The sequence below is a fragment of the Antennarius striatus genome, chromosome 17 (genome assembly GCF_040054535.1).
Source record: "Antennarius striatus isolate MH-2024 chromosome 17, ASM4005453v1, whole genome shotgun sequence".
In the NCBI taxonomy this organism is placed as follows: domain Eukaryota; kingdom Metazoa; phylum Chordata; class Actinopteri; order Lophiiformes; family Antennariidae; genus Antennarius; species Antennarius striatus.
In genome coordinates, this window is record NC_090792.1 from 340,257 (window position 1) to 364,094 (window position 23,838).

The 23,838-nt window shown below is 46.1% G+C and overlaps 1 protein-coding gene across 2 annotated transcripts; it reads left to right on the forward strand.

Annotated features, from left to right (window-relative positions):
- The first annotated feature begins 12 nt into the window (after nt 1–12).
- Nucleotides 13–23,765, forward strand: LOC137610775 (D-glutamate cyclase, mitochondrial-like). 2 transcript variants are annotated; one of them, XR_011038542.1, is made up of 16 exons: nt 13–135; nt 3,526–3,696; nt 4,410–4,563; nt 6,145–6,231; nt 6,670–6,823; nt 8,125–8,275; nt 8,363–8,485; nt 8,588–8,830; nt 9,065–9,182; nt 9,983–10,125; nt 10,604–10,703; nt 13,085–13,233; nt 14,184–14,303; nt 14,395–14,552; nt 14,694–15,496; nt 22,899–23,765. XR_011038542.1 is itself a non-coding variant. In XM_068338577.1 (15 exons), exons 1-15 carry the CDS (start codon nt 108–110, stop codon nt 14,838–14,840), a joined length of 2,046 nt encoding a protein of 681 aa, XP_068194678.1. In that variant the 5' UTR covers nt 13–107; the 3' UTR covers nt 14,841–16,942. The 2 variants fall into 2 exon arrangements, 1 of the variants encoding a protein (XP_068194678.1); XM_068338577.1 differs by lacking the exon at nt 22,899–23,765 and having other exon boundaries at nt 14,694–16,942.
- Nucleotides 23,766–23,838: the final 73 nt, after the last annotated feature.

The following is a 23,838-nucleotide window of genomic DNA, read 5'->3' on the forward strand; positions in this document are numbered from 1 at the left end:
CATATGTTCCAGGTGGTTCACGACGCAACGATCAACGTCATAACGGAAGTGACGTCATTTTGACCGGAATTAAATTCACTGTTTGCGGAAGAAAGAAGGTAGAATCGATGTGGAGATTACCGATTACTTTGACCAGTAAGTAACGTCTGTTAGTCCAGCACTCAGTAAATCAGCGACCGTGACGCAGAAATGACGTCATTTACGTTACGTCATCAAGTTAACGACACGGAGTTTAATGAAGGCGTCTGAACACCGACCGGCTCACGGTCACCGGCGGGGGGGCTAGACATTGGTGGTCCGGGGGGGGGTAGAGACTGTGGTGGTCCCGGGGGGGGGGGGGGGGGTAGAGACTGTGGTGGTCCCGGGGGGGGGGGGGGGTAGAGACTGTGGTGGTCCCGGGGGGGGGGGGGTAGAGACTGTGGTGGTCCGGGGGGGGGGGGGGTAGAGACTGTGGTGGTCCTGGGGGGGGGGGTAGAGACTGTGGTGGTCCCGGGGGGGGGGGTAGAGACTGTGGTGGTCCTGGGGGGGGGGGGTAGAGACTGTGGTGGTCCGGGGGGGGGGGGGGTAGAGACTGTGGTGGTCCTGGGGGGGGGGGGTAGAGACTGTGGTGGTCCTGGGGGGGGGGGGTAGAGACTGTGGTGGTCCGGGGGGGGGGGGGGTAGAGACTGTGGTGGTCCTGGGGTCGGGGGGGGGGGTAGAGACTGGTGGTCCTGGGGTCGGGGGGGGGGTAGAGACTGGTGGTCCTGGGGTCCTGGGGGGGGGGGGGGGTAGAGACTGTGGTGGTCCTGGGGGGGGGGGGGTAGAGACTGTGGTGGTCCTGGGGGGGGGGGGTAGAGACTGTGGTGGTCCCGGGGTCCTGGGGGGGGGTAGAGACTGTGGTGGTCCTGGGGGGGGGGGGTAGAGACTGTGGTGGTCCTGGGGGGGGGGTAGAGACTGTGGTGGTCCTGGGGTCGGGGGGGGGGGTAGAGACTGTGGTGGTCCTGGGGTCGGGGGGGGGTAGAGACTGTGGTGGTCCTGGGGTCGGGGGGGGGGGGTAGAGACTGTGGTGGTCCCGGGGTCGGGGGGGGGGGGTAGAGACTGTGGTGGTCCTGGGGTCGGGGGGGGGTAGAGACTGTGGTGGTCCCGGGGTCGGGGGGGGGGTAGAGACTGTGGTGGTCCTGGGGTCGGGGGGGGGGGTAGAGACTGTGGTGGTCCTGGGGTCGGGGGGGGGTAGAGACTGTGGTGGTCCTGGGGTCGGGGGGGGGGGGTAGAGACTATGGTGGTCCTGGGGTCGGGGGGGGGTATAGACTATGGTGGTAGGGCGCGGCGGCGCCGGGTGGAGCCGCAGCCGGAGTGGAGTCCAAACCAGGAGGAGTCGGGACCACAGGGACATCGTCGGGATGGACCAGGGCCTCATCCAGGGTGGTGTCACGGCTAGAGAGACCTCAGGGTCTGTGTGGAAGAATCCCACCTGAATCCTTCTCGTCCACCTCGGTCCTTCACTCATTACAATATTCACCATTATGGTGATTGACTCCAGAAATCATTAGAAGTCACGAAACCACTACAGGAGACCACGACTACTAACTGGTGAAGAAACACCAGGAACCAGACACACAGCTGCCAACACCTGGAGGAACCTCCATCAGAGACGTGTCTTCACCAACACCTGGAGGAACCTCCATCAGAGACGTGTCTTCACCAACACCTGGAGGAACCTCCATCAGAGACGCGTCTTCACCAACACCTGGAGGAACCTCCATCAGAGACGTGTCTTCACCAACACCTGGAGGAACCTCCATCAGAGACGTGTCTTCACCAACACCTGGAAGAACCTCCATCAGAGACGCGTCTTCACCAACACCTGGAGGAACCTCCATCAGAGACGCGTCTTCACCAACACCTGGAGGAACCTCCATCAGAGACGTGTCTTCACCAACACCTGGAGGAACCTCCATCAGAGACGTGTCTTCACCAACACCTGGAGGAACCTCCATCAGAGACGTGTCTTCACCAACACCTGGAGGAACCTCCATCAGAGACGTGTCTTCACCAACACCTGGAGGAACCTCCATCAGAGACGTGTCTTCACCAACACCTGGAGGAACCTCCATCAGAGACGTGTCTTCACCAACACCTGGAGGAACCTCCATCAGAGACGTGTCTTCACCAACACCTGGAGGAACCTCCATCAGAGACGTGTCTTCACCAACACCTGGAGGAACCTCCATCAGAGACGTGTCTTCACCAACACCTGGAAGAACCTCCATCAGAGACGTGTCTTCACCAACACCTGGAGGAACCTCCATCAGAGACGTGTCTTCACCAACACCTTCAGGAATCACCTGGATGCACAGTGGAAGCTACAAACCCTGAAGTCCACCTGGGAGGCAGGAGAAGACCCTCCAGAAGGTGGAAGAACCCAGAAGGAGTGGTGGGGTTGGGGCTCATCACCATCCAGTCCCAGTCGGGGCAGAAGAAGATCAGGAGAGTCGGTCGTGTTTCATTCTAAAGACAAACGTGTCGTCTTTGTTTGTGCTGATGTTCATGTTCATGGATTCTAATTTCATATCTACGAACGTTCGTAAGTCAGGTGTTCATACCTCTGGGATCATCTAGCATGTGCTAACCGTAAACATTAGCCCATGCTAATGCTACCGCTAGCCACACCCTCTCTGTGGGAGGGGCGTTTCCAGATGGATCGGTTTGGGGCAATACATTTAGAATACAGTTGAACGTCTGACGGCTGAGTGGAACAGCTGCCCTCAGACAGGGGCCCTTAAACAGGGGCCCTTAAACAGGGGCCCTTAAACAGGGGCCCTTAAACAGGGGCCCTTAGACAGGGGCCCTTAAACAGGGGCCCTTAGACAGGGGCCCTTAAAAGGGCCCTTAAACAGGGGCCCTTAAACAGGGGCCCTTAAACAGGGGCCCTTAGACAGGGGCCCTTAAAAGGGCCCTTAAACAGGGGCCCTTAGACAGGGGCCCTTAGACAGACCCCTGAGCTGTGAGGCGGGGCCTCGACTGAACTGATTGGCTGGTCTGGGTCCAGACGGTCAGTTGGATGGAGGTCTGGGGAATCTAACCCGTCCGTTCCGTTCCACTGCTCCAGGTTTGATGCTAATGCCTCCATGATGGTGCTTTGGGCAGAGGTCAGAGGTCAGAGGTCATCATGGTCCTCTGACTGGTTTGTGGCTCAGTGATGAGTTGTGTGTGTTCTATAGTGAATCAAGAGAACTTGGGATGGACTTTCAACAGGTTGTGCTGCAGAAGTATATGTGTGTGTGTGTGTGTGTGTGTGTGTGTGTGTGTGTGTGTGTGTGTGTGTGCGTGCGTGCGTGCGTGCGTGCGTGCGTGTGTGTGTGTGTGTGTGTGTATGTGTGTGTGTGTGTGTGTGTGTGATGACTTTCTCCTCTAGTAACAGTTCAGTCCCCCCCCTGACCCTCACCTGATCATTAACCTGTGTTAAACCAGAAGCTTGAATGTTCACCACGCCTCCAGCTTGTGCTCCAGTCTGCATGGCACTGATTGACCTGTTTGTTCCTGAAGGGTCTGGAAGCAAGATCCTGAATGTCACACACACAAATCTCCACCAGAGGAGCTGGAGAAGGTCCCAGATGGAGCAGCTGAGGACCATCACCACTCTGAGTCCTGCTGAGCTGAGGCTGCTGATCAGACAGGAAGACCCCAGAGTACGAACCACGTCTGGACTGGCTGCTGGTAAGAACCAGTGGCTGCTGGTAAGAACCAGTGGCTGCTGGTAAGAACCAGTGGCTGCTGGTAAACTGGTCTGGATTGAAAGGGTTAATAATGACAGGAAGAATAATATCAAAAGGGGACTCTGATGGTAATTTAGGATTAATAATCTGCTTGATATAAATGAATCTATAATTGTTGGTGAGGATCTGTCAGGACGTAGGATTACAGTCAGCTTTACGTTTCAGTTACAGGTTTCTAGAGAAAAATGATCAACAAAACATGAACTACTTTTTATCGTATTTATATTTCAGTGCTTCTTGTTATTAATAATAACCACATTAAATCATTCAGTGTATTTATTGATAACAGCAGCAGAGTCCTCCAGTAATCATCACATCAGGTGTGACTGTTGGAGGGAGCCTCGTGATCCATGGATCCAGGTCTCCCAGTGGATCAGTAAATGTGATGGGTGTCAGTGTGGTGGGGGCTGTTGGTGGTCTCTAATGCCTGACAGCTTGTTATCCACTGTACCTTCTGGGGGGGGTCTCAGGCTGAGGACTTGAGCTAGTCTGGACCGTTCCCCAGCGGCTTCAGCTTGAATCAACGCAGCACAGGAGGGAAGAATTAATGGCCTCCAATAATACTACTGTATTAATGAAGAGTGTGTGTGTGTGTGTGTGTGTGTGTGTGTGTGTGTGTGTGTGCGTGCGTGCGTGCGTGCGTGTACGTACCAGGACACCAGCAGGCTAATGTTGCCATCCTTCCTGATCATCTGGCCGATGACTTCCACGCGTTCTGTGACAGAAACGCCGCGGCGTTGCCTCTCCTGTATCGCAGTCGGTCTGGAGAGACCTCCTGTCCACCGCTGGCTGAAGACGCTGACATACGGTAGGACACACAAACATCACGTGTGACATCATGTACTGATGTTTGTTGACAATAAATACGTTAGTCCAGAAGAGCTGAACCAAACTTTAGAAGTAGAGACAGAAGGAATCCAGATTTAAGGAGGAATGAAGGACCCGAGGCGGCGGTGTCTGCGTCACGCCAGTATTTTGACAAAAGACAGGAAACCTTTTCACGCGACATCCCCTCATCTTCATCACCATGTGTTTCCACACGTGTATGTTCTGTTTGGAACACCACCCAGAGGGGAGCATTCCACAGATTCAGTGAGCAGAGGTGTCATACATTCACGTCCATAAATATTGGGACATCAGGCCAGACTGAGATGGTTTGGACATGTCCAGAGGAGAGATAGTGAATATATTGGTAGAAGGATGCTGAGTTCTGAACTGCCAGGCAGGAGGCCTAGAGGAAGACCAAAGAGGAGGTTTATGGATGTAGTGAAAGAGGACATGAAGGTAGTTGGTGTGAGAGAAGAGGATGAGAAGACAGGGTTAGATGGAGGACACTGATTGGCTGTGGAGACCCTGAAGGGAAAAGACGGAGAAGATTAAATTCTTATTCTTGCGGCTCTGTTCACCAACACAATGGATGTGAAATGAAACAGATTTGGTTTAACAGACGTTCACCTTCCATTTGAGGGTATTTACATCTCAGTCAGGTCAATGGTATAGAATTACATTAGTCCTGTAATGTCTCCCACTTTTTAAAGGACCAAGATACATAATCTTAAATTATACTTTTAATACTTTACTACTTCAAATTCATCGTGGTTGTCTATGGACAATTTAATTATTTACAGACCTGACTATACATTAGCTTGATAATGAAGTTGGGCCTTCGCTGTGGGATCATCCAAGGCTCTCCGACACCCTCCCAATTTATCAGCTCCTCATCTGGTCCCTGTGACCCCCCCGTTTGCTCAGGATCCATTGTTCTTATATCAGGCACCTTCACATCCATCTCACCATCACGGATCTGTCCTCCTTGCAGATTTAATTACCTTGTGTTACGATCCACTGTCCTTTAAAGTGTTAGAAAGAAGAACTTCCATTTAAAATAGTCTTTAATGCCTGTTGCCAATTTAATTAACAACCCCAACCAAAACTGATGGAACACCCAGTCTCAGAGGATTTCCTTCAGGCAGATCACAGACGTGACACAAAACTGAAGTCATTTCAACTTTCTAACTTTAACAAACACTTAAAGAAATGAAGAACAATGGTGGGAGTCAGTAACAGTTCTTAAGACCAAGCAGAGGAACAATGATGGAATCAGGCAGTCAGGTCTGTGGTCTGACGTTTTCTACCGAATGACCCTCTGAGACATTATTTTTTACCAGGGGTTGTACTACTGCATATGAATTATCATTTCTCATCTCATGAAATATGAAAAATGTGAGTTATGTTTGAAAACTGTGTTTTGGGTCAGTATGGATGTTGTACACACCGGTAACCCGTTTGGTTCAGTCTGTGCTTCTCTTCCCTGCTAACTGTAACCTTTGTAAACCTGAACACGATGCTTGTTGGTTTGACCTCCTCTTTGGTCTTGTTGCGTCTGCAGGACTGATATTTCTCAGTATTGTGTGTTTGAGGGGGGTCAGCGGGTGAAAACCGTCTCCAACCTGAAGAGTTACCTCTCTCAGACCAGGTGAGTGAAGAGCGTCAGAGCAGACTCACCTGTGAAGGTGTTTGATGGTTTAGATCGCCGTTCCAGCCGTTACTTCTTCGTTGCATTTAGAAGAAAACATGCATACAAAACATGCATTACTGCAGTGTGTAGATCCTGTGTGTTTGTTTGAATCCACATCATCAATTGTGCATCATCCATCTTCCCTAAGAACTCACTTTCTTTGATGTAAAAGCCCACACCTGTGTTTCAGTGATACTGGTCCTGAGGCTGTGTTGAATTACTGGATTATTAAAACACCACCAGCATTGCAGATGCTTTCTGTGTTGTGTGTTTTATTGTTTTCATTGTTTTTTTATAGGGAAGCTTCTTTCAGTATTTTCTATGCATGCAGTGATATCATGATACTGAATGTAATTTCACTGCTGTAAATATAAATTATCTTTATTATGCTGCCAGGAGTACATCAGAGCAGCAGGCTGGGCATCATGGCTCCTCCTCAGACATGGTGTGTTTCTATCTGGGGTGCAGCTTTGGCTTTGAGGGCCGACTGGAGAGAGCTGGAGTTCCTGTCAGGAATGTGGAGCAGGGCAAAAATGTCAGCATGTTCAAGGTACGGTACCAAAACCTCAACGGTTCTGTTAGAAAATTAACCTTAACACCGATCCTTCATCATCACTATTAAAATAAGTATTTCTCTGAACCACGGTAACTGTCCCGGAGGTGAAGACCTCGCTGACAGAAGACGCTCCCAGCACGTTTGTGCCTGTGGAGCTTCTGCCCTGCCATCGGATCCAGATCACCTGTAGGGGCAAATCACTGTTTCACAATACAGTCAACCCTCGGTTTTCGAACACAATCCGTTCCAGAAGCTGTTCGAAAAGCGAGTTGTTCGAAATCCGAAACTATTTTTCCCATTAAAATTAATGTAAATAATTTTGATCCGTTCCAAGTCTAAAAAACAACTGTTTCTAAGTTTTTTGTTTTTTTTTACTATTTTACACCATAAACTACACTGTATACTGTTTACCATAAATAAAAAGGGGTAGAAATAGACGCTGTGTTTTATTTTAATAAAAGATATCCTATCGAACTTTGAACACGAATGCGCTACGGAGGAAGCATCCTGGGCAGTTCGCTCGGCTCCCGAGTGAGTCGCGCTCAGGTACATTCAGGTATGTTCAGGTAAGTTCAGGTACGTTCAGGTACGCTCCCGAGTGAGTCGCGCTCAGGTACGCGACTTCGAGAGACGAATTTTGGTCGAGTTCAGAGACGTAAAATTCTCAGATTTTCTTGTCAAAAACCGATTTGGTCGAGAACAGAAGCGTTCGAAAACCGAGGTTTGACTGTAGTTATATCAGTTCTAAATAGTCTTTGACCTTCATTGAATGGAATGGTCTTTGAAATGCTTCTTTTCTCTTCCATTGTCCTTTTTAGGAAAATGACAATGGGAATTATTGCAGTAGAAGTCCTACATAAAGATATTTTGATGATCTTAAAAATTCATGTCTGAGAATCAAACAGAGAAATTTGTTTAGGGTTAGGGTTAATTCTTTTTTCACAGCGTTGTATATCACAGGGCCACATAGAAAAACAGATAATCACTCTCACATTCATGACGGTGGCCAGTTTAAACTCATCAGATATAGTGGTGGTGGCAGGAAGCCAGAACATATGGAGAGAACCCACACAGACACAAGGAGAACAGAAGAATCCACTCAGATCCTCAGGTGGATTTGATCCTTCAGGCAGTGAAGCAGCAACACTCTCTGCTCTGAAGCTGACAGAAAGACAACGTTTAGAAAAAATTATGTTCAAGAGTTCATCAAGCATCATCCATGTCATGTGATCATTTTATACGGTACGCTGTTAATGTGGCTACTTCACAATGACTACATGACATTTGTGTGTCAGACCGCAGTCCCATGTCTTCCTGTTGGAGTGTTCTGCTGCCCTCTAGTGGTCAGTATGCGTCCCATTCCAGCTGGGATGTTGGATGCAGCTGTGGAAATCACTCACCTCAACCCGGCTGCACATGGAGCACCTGTACACATAGGAGACCCCGGTACACACACACACACACACACACACCCTCATGCTTTCCGTGGGATGGTAATTATGTATGCAGCAGTGTTAAATGTTGTCGGTGCAGCTCTCCTCGGCATACAGGACCTGTCCAGACCTGACTACGGGGATCCGGTGGAGATGCAGCCTGGTGATGTCTCAGTGTTCTGGGCCTGTGGAGTGACTGCTATGGAAGCGCTGCTAAGCAGCAGTGAGCAATATGATGAGCAACACCTATACTTAACTTCTTAATATCTTCATATGATCTAAGGAGTGATGATGCATTCACTCCTCATCCTCTGTTTCTCTGCAGAGGTTTCTTTGGCATTCAGCCACTCACCAGGCTGCATGTTCCTGACTGACATCCCAGACTCCCCTCCTACGTCCATCCTGTCTCCACCCACCAGAGGTGTAGACCCCCTCATCGCGGATCTCAGTCCTGAACTCGTCCCCCTGTGCTTCAAGATTTCCCATAATCCATTGTTGTACAGTTTGGCATCTCAGAGGGCAGTGACAAAGATCAGACAGCTGGAGATCATTATTGGAGAAGACCCAGGTGAGCAGAGAAAGATGTCGTTCAGGCCATTCAGTGAAAGAAGAATTCACTTTTATTCCAGTAGAATAATTGTTGGCTTTATTGTTGGTCTGTCCACCACTTTGGTGCAGACTGCAATCAGTCCTGACTGGATTACCATCAGTTCCTGTACATATATTCCTTTTCACCAGAGGATGAACCTCAGTGTGTGCTCTGCTTCCTGGTGGTTATAAGTTTGTCATTTTCTGTCACCAGGGCAACGAGGGATCAGAGCTTTATTTGTCCAGGATGAACTTCTGCGCTCCTGTTTGGCACTCTCTCACGCAACCTCTGTTGCCATAACAACCGGCTTCCCAACACACTTCCAACACAGGTACCTGAACACCACACATGTGTGATATGGATTGTCTTTAATGTAACCGATAATCTGGTTAGAATGTGAATATGTGAGTGATGCAATCTATTCAAATCACAAAGTAATCCAACAAAGACGAGACTGCAGGCGGAGATGATAACTTTCTAGCAAGTGAGGATGTAGGAATCCCTGCTCCATTTGTCAGCTATACATTAGCATAGTGATAATGTACAGGTAGTCCTCAAGATATGAACATTCAACTTTATATTCGTGGATTTGTGGATGAGAGGAAGGAGTTTGAACTGGATTTGTTGTTCAGAGAGCGAACCAGTGAGGTTGTTGGAGGACTGAGATGATGTCACAGGGCTGAGGACCGTGAGGGAGGCTCGCAGCAGCGTTTTGAGCAGAGAGTGGAGGCTGTTGATGACTTGTGATGTGATGTACTGATAGTATTGTAGTCATTGAGTCTGGATGTGATGAAGGGACTGACGGTAGCTTCAGAAGGACAGAAGGAGAGTGAAATGTCCAGGTGAGTCCGATATGTTCCAGTAAATCCAGCTGCCTCTTAGGCCTTTTAGGGTAGTGCTGAACAATATCTTCTTAAAACGAGCCAGACAAGACAACAGGAGGACATCAGCTCCCTGATGGCAAACAGGTGAATGCTGAGGATGAGTGTGATGAAGAGTGAGTTAGCTGTGATGGTTCCTCAGGGTTCCAACACCTTCTACAAGAAGAGGAACCTCAGCTTTAAATTCAGTGTGTGAAGCATGAAGCAGTGTCTCATTGGACTGAAACATGCTGATGGTGTTTCCCTTTAGCCCTCCAGATGAGACTGATGGCCCACCGGGTGCCATTGCCATGGCAACCATGCTGCTGTCATTAGGAAAACAGGTGACGATGATCACGGACAGGAGAGCGGTGGACATGAACCAGGCCATCATTGATGAGGCTGTGAGCTCAGGTGGGACAAACTTAAAATACAACCCAAAACATTAAAAATAAATGTTTAACCTTCGGGGCGGCACGGTGGCGCAGTGGTTAGCGCTGCCGCCTCACAACACGGCGGACCCGGGTTCGAGTCCCGCTCTGTGCGGAGTTCTCATGCTCTCCCCGTGTCTGCGTGGGTTCTCTCCGGGTTCTCCAGCTTCCTCCCCCCTCCAGAAACATGCACTTCAGGTTGATTGGCCGTTCCAAATTGCCCGTAGGAATGAGTGTGTGTGTGCGTGGTTGTATGTCTTTGTGTGTGGCTCTGCGGTGCACTGGCGTCGTGCCCGGAGTGTCCCCCTCACGCCCTATGCCGCCGAGACAGGCTCCAGCTCCCCGTGACCCGCTGCGGTGGATACAGCGGTGGTGATCTGAAGATGACTGACTGACTGACTGTTTAACCTTCAAGATCATTTGTCACCACTGTACTTGTATTTTTACACTCACTATCTCAGGTGTGCTGAAAACTGCAATCCCATTGGTCACCTTTGAAGACAGTGGTCCTGACTCTGCACTACGTTTCCTGTGTCACCATGGAGACCCCAGCAAGCCCAGGTTGGCTGAGCTGTTATATGTGTTCGCAGTACGGATGAGGGAACAGGAAAGAAGCACATCCTTTATTTAACTCTACCTGGTCTTTGACGTCAAGATACGGGTTAGCCCAGTTCACTAATGTTTTGGTGTACTTGTTACTGGTGATGCTGGACTTTAATGTCGTATCACCTGGTTCGTTTAGGTCACTGTTTGTTAAATAGCAGCAGGACAAACAAAATCCTCATTACTACTTTGATTTTCTTCTTTAAAATGTTCTCCATCCATCTTCCACCACTTATCCGTAGTCGGGTCGCGGGGGCAGCAGTTTCAACAGGGACCCCCAAACTTCCCTTCCCCCCCACATCCACCAGCTCTGACTGAGGGGTCCCAAGGGGTTCCCAGGCCAGTGTTGAGATATAATCCCTCCACCTGGTCCTGGGTCTGCCCCGAGGTCTCCAAGCCCCTCAACACCCAGAGCCTTTAGCATTTCCGGGCAAATCTCATCAACACCCGGGGCTTTGCCACCGTGAAGTTGTTTAACTACCTCGGTGACTTCGTCCCAAGAGATTGACTCTGATTGATGGGTCAGTTGGGTAGTTGGATTAGGAGTTCCTCAAAGTGTTCCTTCCACCGACCAACAACCTCCTCAGTCGAGGTCAACAGTGTCCCATCTTTGCTGTATACAGCTTGGATGGTTCCCCGTTTCCCCCTCCTGAGGTATCGGACAGTCCTCCAGAACAACTTTGGTGTCATCCGATAGTCCTTCTCCATGGCCTCTCCGAACTCCTCCCACACCCTTTGTTTTGCCTCCATCACAGCCGAGGCTGCAGTTCTTTTGGCCTGTCGGTACCCTGCAACTGCTTCAGGAGTCCCCAGGGACAACATGCCCCTGAAGGCCTCCTTCTTCAGTCGGACGGCTTCCCTGACCACCGGGGCCCACCACGGTGTTCGAGGGTTACCGCCCCTTGAGGCACCCAAGACCTTGAGACCACAGCTCTGCAGCTTCAGCAATGGAAGCTTTGAACATCGACCATTCAGGTTCAATGCCCCCAGCCTCCACAGGGATGCACGAGAAGCTCCTTCGGAGGTGTGAATTGAAGGCCTCACGGACAGAGTCCTCCTCCAGACGTTCCCAGTTCACCCGCACTACTCGTTTGGGTTTACCAGGTCTATCCAAAGGTTTCCTCCGCCAACGGACCCAACTCACCACCAGGTGGTGATCAGTTGACAGCTCTGCCCCTCTCTTCACCCGAGTGTCCAAAACACACAGTCGAAGATCAGATGATACGATCACAAGATCAGTCATTGACCTCCGACCCAGGGTGCTCTGGTACCAGGTCCACTTATGAGCATCCTTGTGTTCGAACATGGTGTTAGTTATGAACAATCCGTGACTAGCACAGAAGTCCAACAACATAACACCGCTCGGGTTCAGATCAGGGAGGCCATTCCTCCCAATCACGCCCCTCCAGGTGTCTCCATCATTGTCGACGTGTGCGTTGAAGTCCCCCAGGAGAACAATGGAGTCCCCTGCAGGGATCCCATCAAGGACCCCATTTAGGGACCCCAAGAAGGCCGAATACAGTCAGAGTCCCCCCCCCCCCCCCCCCGAACAGTCAGAGTCCCCCCCCCCACAGCCTTAAGGCGCAGGGGAGCGACCCTCTCAGGGGAGCGAATGAATGGATGAGAGGGTGATCCAACTGGTAGCGCTCCACCTCCAACACAAGTTCCGGCTCCTTCCCCGCCAGTGAGGTGACATTCCACGTCCCCAAAGCCAACTTCTGCCGCCCGGGTCTGGTCTGTTGTGACCCCCTGTCGTCACTGCCACCCATATGGCAGCACACCCGACCCCATCGGTCTGCCCTGCGGGTGTAGGGTCCACAGGGGTGGGAAGAGTCCACGTTGCCTTTTCGGGCTGAGCCCGGCCGGGCCCCGTGGCAGACCCGGCCACCAGGCACTCGCTGACGGGCCCTCCGTCCAGGCCTGGCTCCAGACGTGGGCCCCGGGCTTCCTCCGGGCAGGGTCACATTTTTCCCTTTCCAATTTGTCATGGGATCTTCTGAACCATTCTTTGTCTGGTCCTTCACCTGAGGCCTGTTTGCCTTGGGTGACCCTACCAGGAGTACAAGACTCCCGACAACAGAGCTCCCAGGATCCTTAGGGCACACAAACCTCTCCACCACGATAAGGTGATGGTTCCTTGGAGAGGTAAAACGTTCTATTGTGGTTATTTTAGTGTTACACGGTGTGAAAACTTAATTATTAAGCCGTACATTAATTCCTACTCATCTGTACAAAGAAATGATCCAATCACTGAAAATGTAATCCATACATTTTTCAGTCTGTTTAAAGAATCCCCCCTCAGATTGAAGAACGTAGCAGTTATATGTCTGTAATACCAGGTACGACCATCTGGTGGCGATAGAGCGCAGTGGACGTGCAGCAGATGGGAATTACTACAACATGAGAGGAATAAACATCAAACATCTGGTGGATCCCATTGATGATTTGTTCGTTGCTGCCAAGGATATAGCAGGAATCACCACAATCGGTGAGTTTCACTATTTTAGCCTCTGGAAAGAGATTTGAGGATTCAAAGTGTAGGGAACAAACAACACGCATGTTCTGAATGTCTCATGCGTGTGCTATCTCCTGATAGTATTAATACTGCAGTTCATGAAATCACCTGTTCTATGTCAAATGTTGTTAAAGTAACGATTCAGATCAATCACTGTATTATTGATCAGAAGATATAAGGAGAATCGATCAGCTAAACATGAAGGGTGCAGGAGGGACAGTTAGAGAAATGCTGCTGCTGAGTCAAGAACTGTACTGATTAGTAGTAGCTGTAGTACTACTACTAGTAGTAGTAGTATTAATAGCAGTACCAGTAGTAGTAATACTAGCAGTACTAGTAGTAGTAGTAGTAGTAGCTTAAGTGCTAGTAGTAGTAGTAGTAGCTTAAGTACTAGTAGTAGTAGTAGTTGTAGTAGTAGTAATAGCAGTACTAGTAGTAGTACTAGTAGTATTAGTAGTAGTAGCTGTAGTACTAGTAGTACTAGTAGTAGTAGTAGTAGTAGTAGTAGCTGTAGTGCTAGTACTAGTAGTGGTAGTAGTAATCGCTGTAGTACTAGCAGTAGTAGTAGTAGCTGTAGGACTAGTACTACCAGTACTAGTAGTAGTGGTAATACCAGTCCTCTCCTCCTCCTCCTCTCCTCCAGAGGCTTCTTCAGTTCTGGTGTCTGGTCCAGATTATTACCCCTGCGGGGGGTTGTTAGTGCTGTTCATGTTCCAACCACCATGGTAAACACCTGTGTGCCTCCTCAGCAGTGGCTGATTGGAACCAGAGGGTGTCGGGGGGGGGGGGGGGGTCTTTGAAGTGTGACTTTCACCTAGCCTTTGATGCTAACGGCTGTCATTAGCATGAGACACCTGACCTGCGTTAACCTGCTGATTGTAAATCAGAGAAAGACGATGTGTCAGAGTGTTGTGTGTGTGCAGGAATCGGTGATGGAGGTAACGAGTTGGGGATGGGTAAACTGAAGGAGCAGGTGAAGGCCCTGATGCCCCGGGGGGGCCTCATAGCCTGTGATGTTCCTGCTGACTACGCCATCACTGCTGGTAGGGTGTCCAGTCTGATCAGCTGGAGACACCGAACATCACCGGTCCTGTTGGAGGGTCTGAAGGCTCTCCTCCATCCTTCCTGCTGCAGGGGTGTCTAACTGGGGGGGATACGCCGTGGCCTGTGGGCTGTTTCTGCTCCACACCTGCCCCTCCCACCAGCGCTACAGAAATAGAGGTCAGAGACTCGAACCTACAACCCCACAAAGGGTCCAGGACTGGACTGCAAACCTGCCATCAGTGGACAAGGTCTCTGTCTCACACACACACACACACACACACACACACACACACACACACACACACACACACACACACACACACACACACACACACACACACACACACACACACACACACACTTTAAGACTTTATTTCTTTCTCTTTCAGGAGGAGTCTATCCTTTCCGTTCTGGTGAAATTTGGGATAAGAAGTGGGAAAACTGGTCACCTGGCCATGGAGGTGGATGGTTTGACCTTTCACCCCACTCACTCTGACATCATCACCAGACTAGTGGGGGTCACTGGGGACTCTTAATATCAGAAACGTTTAAATTACCCTAAATAATTTAAACGTCTATCGTGGAATCTGGTTTTGTACGGGTGGTTCCTGGAACGCGTTAACTGCGAGGAATGAGGGATCACTGTAAATTAATTATGCTAATTGTAACAATTGAATTGAGGCTTGACAATGACATCCTACCCAGGATTTTTCAAAATTTGATATATGTGTTAAAACTAAACTACTGGGGTGAGAGAGAATTAAACCACTTGTGTGTGATTTGTGTGGTGGCTCTAATACTAATGCTGATACTAATGCTAATACTAATGCTAATACTAATACTAATGCTGATGCTAATACTAATACTAATACTAATGCTGATACTAATGCTAATACTAATACTAATGCTGATACTAATGCTAATACTAATACTAATACTAATACTAATGCTAATACTAATACTAATGCTGATACTAATGCTAATACTAATACTAATACTAATGCTGATACTAATGCTAATACTAATACTAATGCTGATACTAATGCTGATACTAATACTAATATTGAAGCAGTGGATATCCACTGCGTGCGTTCTGCAGGGCCTCTGATCTGGACCTGGACCACAGACCTTCGGGGTGTTAAATGTGATGCTGGACCCAGACGGTGCATTCATCTACTTTTGATGAAATTGGGTAACTAATAATCCATTTCCTACTTTGGAAACTAACAGTTGCCAGACTGACTTGTTCTCCTCTGTTCTTGTCATTACTGTGTGCTGTCTTTGCTTGTTTCTGGGATTTTGCCTCTTTTCAGTCTGATTTATCTGCCTGATTTTCTGCCTGTTTTTGAACTCTGTTTGTATTAAGACTGGGTCCAAACCACACCCGTTAAATTCAGTCAGTCGGGTCATTCTCACAAAATCTTGGTTTCAAAGATTTCAGTGGAATTTTTAAAAATATCTGCATCAACAAATTTCTTTTTCAGGCATCAATAACAAAGTCTGAAGTATTTATGATTGTTAATTAAAAAATATTTTCTAACAATAAAAGACCTTTTTGAACATATTTTCTAAAACGTCCTTAAAAATCTCACTACTGCAACCGACTGAAAACATCCATACCATAAACCATACCATACCAAAGTCAATTAATTTTCAAAATTTTAAAAGTTGATTTTTAACAGTCATGCACGACTAGTTGAAATTATGCTATAATGCAATTTTTTTAATTTAGATTTTTATATGATTTTGACCTTTTTCTCTCATTACTGCAAACACCTTTTACAATCTACAACCTAATAGTTTTTATATTTTATTGAAAAGTGACATTTTAAAAATGATTTGGATAACTATAAAGAAGTTAACATGTACATCGTGCACATGTTTAAAAACAAGCTACTTTTTAAAAATTCATTAAAATAATGCTAAATGCACACCTGTTGCAGTAATGATACATACATTTTGGAAATGAGGTTGCTTGTTTCGGTAATGATAATAAGTATATTAAGACGGTTGGTCAGAAATATTTTACCATTTTAATGTAGAAATTTAATTTTATTTAATCATTTAATCCATTTAATTACAGGTACAAAAAATAGTTTTGGGAAAAACATGGTATAGTTTATTCAAAAATGAAAAATTCTGCCCTCATCTACTCCTGCAGCTAGGTGAGATACAGGTGGGATTTGTTCACAGTTTTAGTATTGTTTTCCTGTCTCTTCCTCTTGTCGTCTTTCTATTTTCTTGATTTCTTGAAGTAGATGTTTTAGAAGATGAAGTTTGGAAATACTCATCTGGGTCCTGCCTGGAGTTTTATCCTCAATGAGGGAGTTTTCCCCCGATGGTGTCGCTTATGTTTGTTCTGGAGGGTTCTGTTGGGGTTCTCTGTTGTAAAAGCACTTTGAAATGTCTGTTGATGTAATTACGCATTTTATAAATAAAAGTTGATTGATTGGTTGATCTGCAGTATTTTCCACACTTATAAGGCACACATTCAATGAATGGTCCATTCCAAAACTTTTTTCATACATAAGGCGCACTGGACTATAAGTCGTTTTGGAGATAAAGTCAGAGAGGCCAGACTGAGATGGTTTGGACATGTCCAGAGGAGAGATAGTGAATATATTGGTAGAAGGATGCTGAGTTCTGAACTGCCAGGCAGGAGGCCTAGAGGAAGACCAAAGAGGAGGTTTATGGATGTAGTGAAAGAGGACATGAAGGTAGTTGGTGTGAGAGAAGAGGATGAGAAGACAGGGTTAGATGGAGGACACTGATTGGCTATGGAGACCCTGAAGGGAAAAGCCTGAAGGACATTTGATTTTTGCAAAAACACTTTAATCACATTCAAACATTTTACAATTTTCTATTAGATGAAACTTCAAAAACACTAAATACCAATAAACAAAAGGAAATACAATTTAAAAATGAGTGCATTATAACAGGAAGTTTGCAGAAGTGAGGTGATCATCAACTAAAGTGCACAGGACATTTTTGTGACACCAGATGTTCCTAAAGTTATTCAGGTCTTTTGTCATTTTATAGAAACCAAATTCTAGTTTTAAGCGACATCTGATGTTACAGCAGGAAACAGGAGCTGCTTCTAGAACAGTATTGTTTTCAGTTCTCCTCTTCCTGGTCACAGAAATTGCGAGTTTTGTCTCTCCAGAGATAAAATGTAAAAGCTGCCACTTTCTCTGATTCGATCTATTGTACCCAGAACCGTAGATGGATTTCCTGATACTAACATTTTCACTGAACAGATTAAAAACATTCGTTAGAAGAGTGAAGAGCACTGAAGTCTCCCACACTCACTGAAAGCATGAAAGACTGTCTCCTGAAGGGGACAGAAGGGACACTGGCTGGAAAGAAATAAAGAAAGATTTTTTTTTTTTTTGATTTTTGCAAAAACACTTTAATCACATTCAAACATTTTTCAATTTTACATTAGATGAAAGTACTAAAGTGCTTCAAGAACACTAAAAACCAATAAATAAAAGAAATACAATTGAAAAATTAGTGCATTATATCAGGAAGTTTGCAAAAGTGAGTTGATCATCAACTAAAGAAGTTGTTTTTTTTTTTTTTCAAAAACACTTTAATCACATTCAAACATTTTACAATTTTACATTAGATGAAACTTCAAAAACACTAAACACCAATAAACAAAAGGAAATACAATATAAAAGTTAGTGCAAGGAGAAGGAGAAGACTTTAAGGCGCACATTCAATGAATGGTTTATTTCAAAATGTTTTCCATATATATGGTGCATTTGATTATAAGGCGCACCTTCAATGAATGTCCTATTTTGGAACTGTTTACACCAGAATTGGGTGCGCTGCGTTATAAAGCGCATGTATAGAAACTACTGTAGTGGCTGTAGACTGAGCTGCGCTACAGGGATTACATTCACGACTCTGCAGCCTTTTCTCAAATTCCAAGAGCCAAGTCACTGCTAGCCAAAGGTGCCTGGTATGCTACAATTGATTTGTAAATGTGGTTGACACCTGACATAGCATGGAACTGTGTGTGTGTGTGGGGGGGGGGGCAGCTTGTGTATTCTGTCTTTTGAGTTTTCCCACCAGTTTTTCTTACATTGTTTTTTGTCGGAGTTGTTTTCAGTGGGCAGTTTTGCCTTCATTCTGACATCTGGAAAAGGGAAAGGAAGCATGACATGAAATGAGTGTCCGACAACAAATCTGGGATTACATTGGACCTACAAGATATAAGACATTGAGATTGACAGAGTGTGTGTGTGTGTGTGTGTATGTGTGTGTGTGTGTGTGTGTGTGTGTGTGTGTGTGTGTGTGTGTGTGTGTGTCCTCACACTGTAAAATACTGACTTCATATAGACATAATATGAGAGTATTGTAATTCAAAGTATTAATTCATCATATGCACTATATTGTATATGTAATAGCCTAAACTTGTCATTACTGAAACAAAAATTCTCTCCACTGCAACTGGCCTTAAAGTTTTGCAGTAGGAGAGAAATGTGTTGCGGAGGATGAGGAAAATTAGCATTTTTAGCTCGTAATAGGGAAGCCATGATTAAGTAAATTCTTATGTCATGCACATAAATAGGCATTAATATTATCTATTTTCATAAAAAAATTTAAATAACTTTTTTTTAAATAAAGAAAAATGCTGTTTTGGTAATGATAACCACAACTGTCGTGTAAGCAGTCTGGCAGGAGAAAATCTAACGTTTAACTTGAGAGTAAAAAAGATCTTTTCACCTGGTGCCATCCTGAAAGCACTGGTCCATGTGTTGCTTTATACAAAATATAATTTTATTTAACGTTCTCTTGACATGTGTAGACAGTCCTTCAAATATGTTGTGGAGGATGAGAATGTGTCTCACGGACACTTAATTTCTCCTCTATGTCTTCAACAGTATTAAATATGAATATTTAAGTATTTGTTTTTCAGTCGCTTAAAATCATCTGCTACAACATCCAGGAATTTTTTTTAGCTTCTTTGTATTTTAAACTGTGTGAATAACAACATAAAGTACATTCAAACAGACCTGGACGCGTTGCAGTAATGAAAATTTTGGCAGAAAACACAATAAAATATAAATATAATTAATTTCTATCATGAAATAAGTTGTTGTTCCAGGTAGAGGTCATTATCAGCTTTATTATTATATTTTGTTCAGTGACTAGGTCAGTGATTAGTTCACTGAATACAGAATCAGACTATACCATCTCTTTTCATTTGTTGCTGATTTCCAGGAAGTATTTTTTTTCAGACTGCATTCTCTCCTGTTGAACAGAATGAACATATTTCATGAAAAAAATCTTTCAAGGTGTAGAGAAAGTAAGTAGAACAATTATTTATAGTTATAAACCTCATTGTTAGGGCATCAAACTCTGTCAGGAGGGACAAAGACATTTCCAAAATATTGTGTGTTGATTTGTCAGCCTCATTTAAGGGGGAATGTGAATTTCCAACAAAGTGATGTATTTGTAGACAAAAGACAGTAGAGAAATGTGCTGTAAGAAACAAAAGATACGGTGAAAGGCTCTGGTTTCACATCTTCATCCCCTCATATAGGGCCCAGTAGTGTAGGATCACACCACATATATCAACATTTAGGTCACCAAATCAATCAAAAAATACCATATCAAGGAAACACATTCTGTGCTGTTTTACTAGGTTAGCGTGAAATATATCAAATCAGGTCTAAAACAATCTATCATTAAAGTCAAACACGAACATTAACATAATAGTCTACCATACAGTCATGAATGAAATCAGGCTGGATTGAAATGCTGAACGGTGAAGGGGTTGTGTTGTATAATGCATTTTATAGAAGCATCGTCACTCCAAGAGCAGCAGGTGGCAGTGTGTGTTTAGCCATGCGACAGTTACTGGTGACCTCCAGGTAGTCATAGATTAGTTTACTGAGGCAAACAATGCAGGGTGGACTGGGGGCCCAAGGTGGACTGGGGGTCATCACCGATGCAATGGATGTTGGCAGCTCTCCAAACCAGATGAACTCTAGGTATTAAAGACCATATATAACACACACGGGATTATTGATATAAGGAAAAAAAAGTTTTTCTTAAGTCCTAAATCTGCACAAAAGATCAGGAGAGTTCAGTCTCCAGTGTGTCTGTGGAACTTTTATGAAGTATAGAACAGGTGTGTGTCCTCTCACATCTGGCATGTAACTAATCTCTCAATCAATCAACGTTATTCATATAGCGCTTAATCACATCAACAAACATTTCAAAGTACTTTAACAGACAGAAAAACCCAACTGAATCCTCCAGAGCATAGGAGACAGTAGTGGGGAAAAACCCCCTCATTGAGGAAGAAACTCCGGGCAGGACCCAGACTCTTTTGGGCGGCCATCCTTCTTGACTGGTTGGGTGGAAAAGAAATAAAATGAAGATTAGGACAGGGTCAGAAAAAGAGAGACAGAGATAGAGAGTCAGATAGTCCAGATAGAGTCAGTGTCTTTATGGTTATAGTCAGACCATGTGATGCAGGAGCTGAATTGGGGACCAGAAAGTTGTTGTCTTTGATACATGTTCACCATCATGTAGTTGGTTAATTCAATCACAATTACAGCTGCATAGATGACTGCATGGTGGAAGGAGGAAGAGAGGAAGCAGGTCCCCAGTGGATGGTTAGATGAGGGGTGATACTGGTGGGATGGGAGGAGCAGGTCCCCAGTGGATGGTTAGATGAGGGGTGATACTGGTGGGATGGGAGGAGCAGGTCCCCAGTGGATGGTTAGATGAGGGGTGATACTGGTGGGATGGGAGGAGCAGGTCCCCAGTGGATGGGTGGATGAGGGTTGAACCTGAGAGGACCTGTGAGGACATAGAACACAGACACTCCAGGGAAGAAGTTGGGTTAGTAGAGTAACAAGTCATTCTACAAAATAAAGTCCTGCCAACAGTTAGTGGTGATGGGGGGGGGAGCAGGAGGGTGGTGATGGACTTTGTGGGGTGGTGTCAGCAGAATGAACTCCAGCTGAACATATCCAGAACCAAGGAGATGGTGCTGGATTTCCGTAGGGCGCCCCCTCCCGGCAGCCAGTGGTCTTCGGGGACAAGGAGGTGGAGGTAGTGGAGACTTGTAAATACCTGGGGCTGAAGACTGGACTGGTCGTACAACCTGGACTGTGTGTAGAAGAAAGGTCAGAGTAGGATGTAGTTCCTGAGGAGGCTGGCCTCCTTCAGCATTAGCTCTGATCTGCTGAGACTGCCCTATCGGTCCATAGTGTCCAGTGTGCTTTCCTACCGCTCCATAGTGTCCAGTGTGCTGTCCTACCAATCCATAGTGTCCAGTGTGCTTTCCTACCAGTCCATAGTGTCCAGTGTGCTGTCCTACCAGTCCATAGTGTCCAGTGTGCTTTCCTACTGCTCCATAGTGTCCAGTATGCTGTCCTACCGGTCCATAGTGTCCAGTGTGCTTTCCTACCGGTCCATAGTGTCCAGTGTGCTTTCCTACCAGTCCATAGTGTCCAGTGTGCTGTCCTACACCATTGTGTGTTGGGTGGTGGTGCCAGGAAACAGTACACCGAGCGCCTAGACAGGTTCATCCGGAGGGCCGGTTCTGTTGAGACTGTTCTAGAGAGGAGGACCATGTCCAAGCTCAGACCGATCCTGGGTAACACCACCCACCCCCTGAACATCACCTTCACCCAGCAGAGGAGCTCCTTCAGCGGCAGACTGTTATCACCGAACTCCTCCACAGAGAGACTCAGGACCTCTTTTGTGCCCCATGCCATCGGGGGACACAACCACTCTCTCGGAAGGAGGGGGGTGAAGCTGCAGTGCCATCGAGGTCAACAAAGAGTGGATAAACGGGGGGCGGGGGGTGAAGGCAGGGATGCACTGTGGGGTTACTTGGTGTCTTCTGTCACCTGAAGTCATTTGTGACTGAGGACGATATGGATGTGCTTTGTTCTCCATGTGGTCTCAGTCCAGATCTGTTCATCCGCTGTTTATACTTTTCATGTGTGAGTTGATTGTCTTTGGACTGTGTCTTTGTCAGTGTTCTGCTACTGCTGTGTCTATCTATGTATTTATTGTGAGCAGATGATATACTGAATTTCCCTTGGGATCAATAAAATATCTGTCAGTCCATCTATCTGTCTGTCTGTCTGTCTGTCTGTCTGTCTGTCTGTCTGTCTGTCTGTCTGTCTGTCTGTCTGTCTGTCTGTCTGTCTGTCTGTCTGTCTCTGTCTGTCTGTCTGTCTGTCTCTGTCTGTCTGTCTGTCTGTCTGTCTGTCTAAAACATGATATATAACAGCAGTAATACATTAAATATAACATAAGATGCTGTTTTGACTGATGCTACAAGGGTCTGTAAACCAGCCTGAATTAGTTGCTGTGACCTCCAGCAGATGTGCACCCACCCTCTTTGATGCCACCAGAGATCTGTGACATTCAGGCGACTGATGGCGTCTAGAATGACCCAGAACTTCCTGTAAAACCAAGTCTTTGTTGACCTTGAGGTGTTTTGGGGATCGTTGACTTTTGCTGATGTCTAGCGAGGCCCAGAGCTCAGCTTCCTCACAGATGGTGAGATGTTTTACTGTAAATTTAGGACTCATTCATCCCTCTATGCCCTGCAGGCTTCCAGTGGATTGGGAAGTAAAGGTGGAGACACAGACCATGACCAAACCCCCACCACGCTTCACTGGAGGTAGGGAGTCATTTTCATCTTATCATGGTTCATTTGTCCTCCCCCAGACATGCCGTTGATTCCCCAACAGTTACAGGTCGGTCTCATGTCTGATCTAGATGTCTCTGAGCTACTGGAGATGAACATATTCATTTGGGTCAGAGGTGAATGTTCTGGACTTCAGACGTGGAGCCTTGATGTAAATTTAGACTTTTACAGAGAAAGACTTTTGGACTTGAGTGCTGGAGGTTGGCTCAGTGTTTTGACTACATTTAATTTGCAAATATTCCTCTGAAGAGGGTGGTGTTCAGGGAGGTGAATCATTTTGCAGTAGTCTAGAGAAGAAGCACTTTGTGTTGAATGTTGGAGAAAATTAACATGTATGTTGTCAGTTGTAACCAGCATGCCTTTGTCATACATTTATTACTGTTCTTGTTAATGTCATTGTTATTATTACTGTGTTATTAATCTGTACATGTCATATCTATTGCTTCGTCTGTCCACTCCTGGAAGAGGGGTCCCTCCTCTAGTCTTCCTGAGGTTTCTCCCATCCATTTTTTCCCGTTAAAAGGGTTTTGGGGGGAGTTGTTCCTTATCCGATGTGGGGGTCGTACTGCTACAGGACACAAAGGTCAGAGGGATATCGTCCATGTGCAGATTGTAAAGCCCTTTGAGACATTGTTTGTGAATCTGGGCTATAGAAGAATAAATAAACTTGAAACTTGAAACTTTGGTTATTGAAAACAGCTGACAGATGGTTTATTCAGTATGCATGTGTTAAGTTCTAAATTGTGGGTTTCTTAACGGTGAATAAGTCACTAGCTAAAGCCAGTTGTTCATCCCACCGACATGCGTTACTAATTATTTGATCCTGGAATCATTATTTGAGA

Bases quoted from the DNA above. Each gene is read 5' to 3' on its own strand.
- LOC137610775 (XM_068338577.1), top strand. From the start codon at position 108: ATGTGGAGATTACCGATTACTTTGACCA. The intron at 136-3,525 runs GTAAGTAACGTC...TTGTTCCTGAAG, and splicing joins ATTACCGATTACTTTGACCA to GGTCTGGAAGCAAGATCCTG. The intron at 10,126-10,603 runs GTGGGACAAACT...TCACTATCTCAG, and splicing joins TGATGAGGCTGTGAGCTCAG to GTGTGCTGAAAACTGCAATC.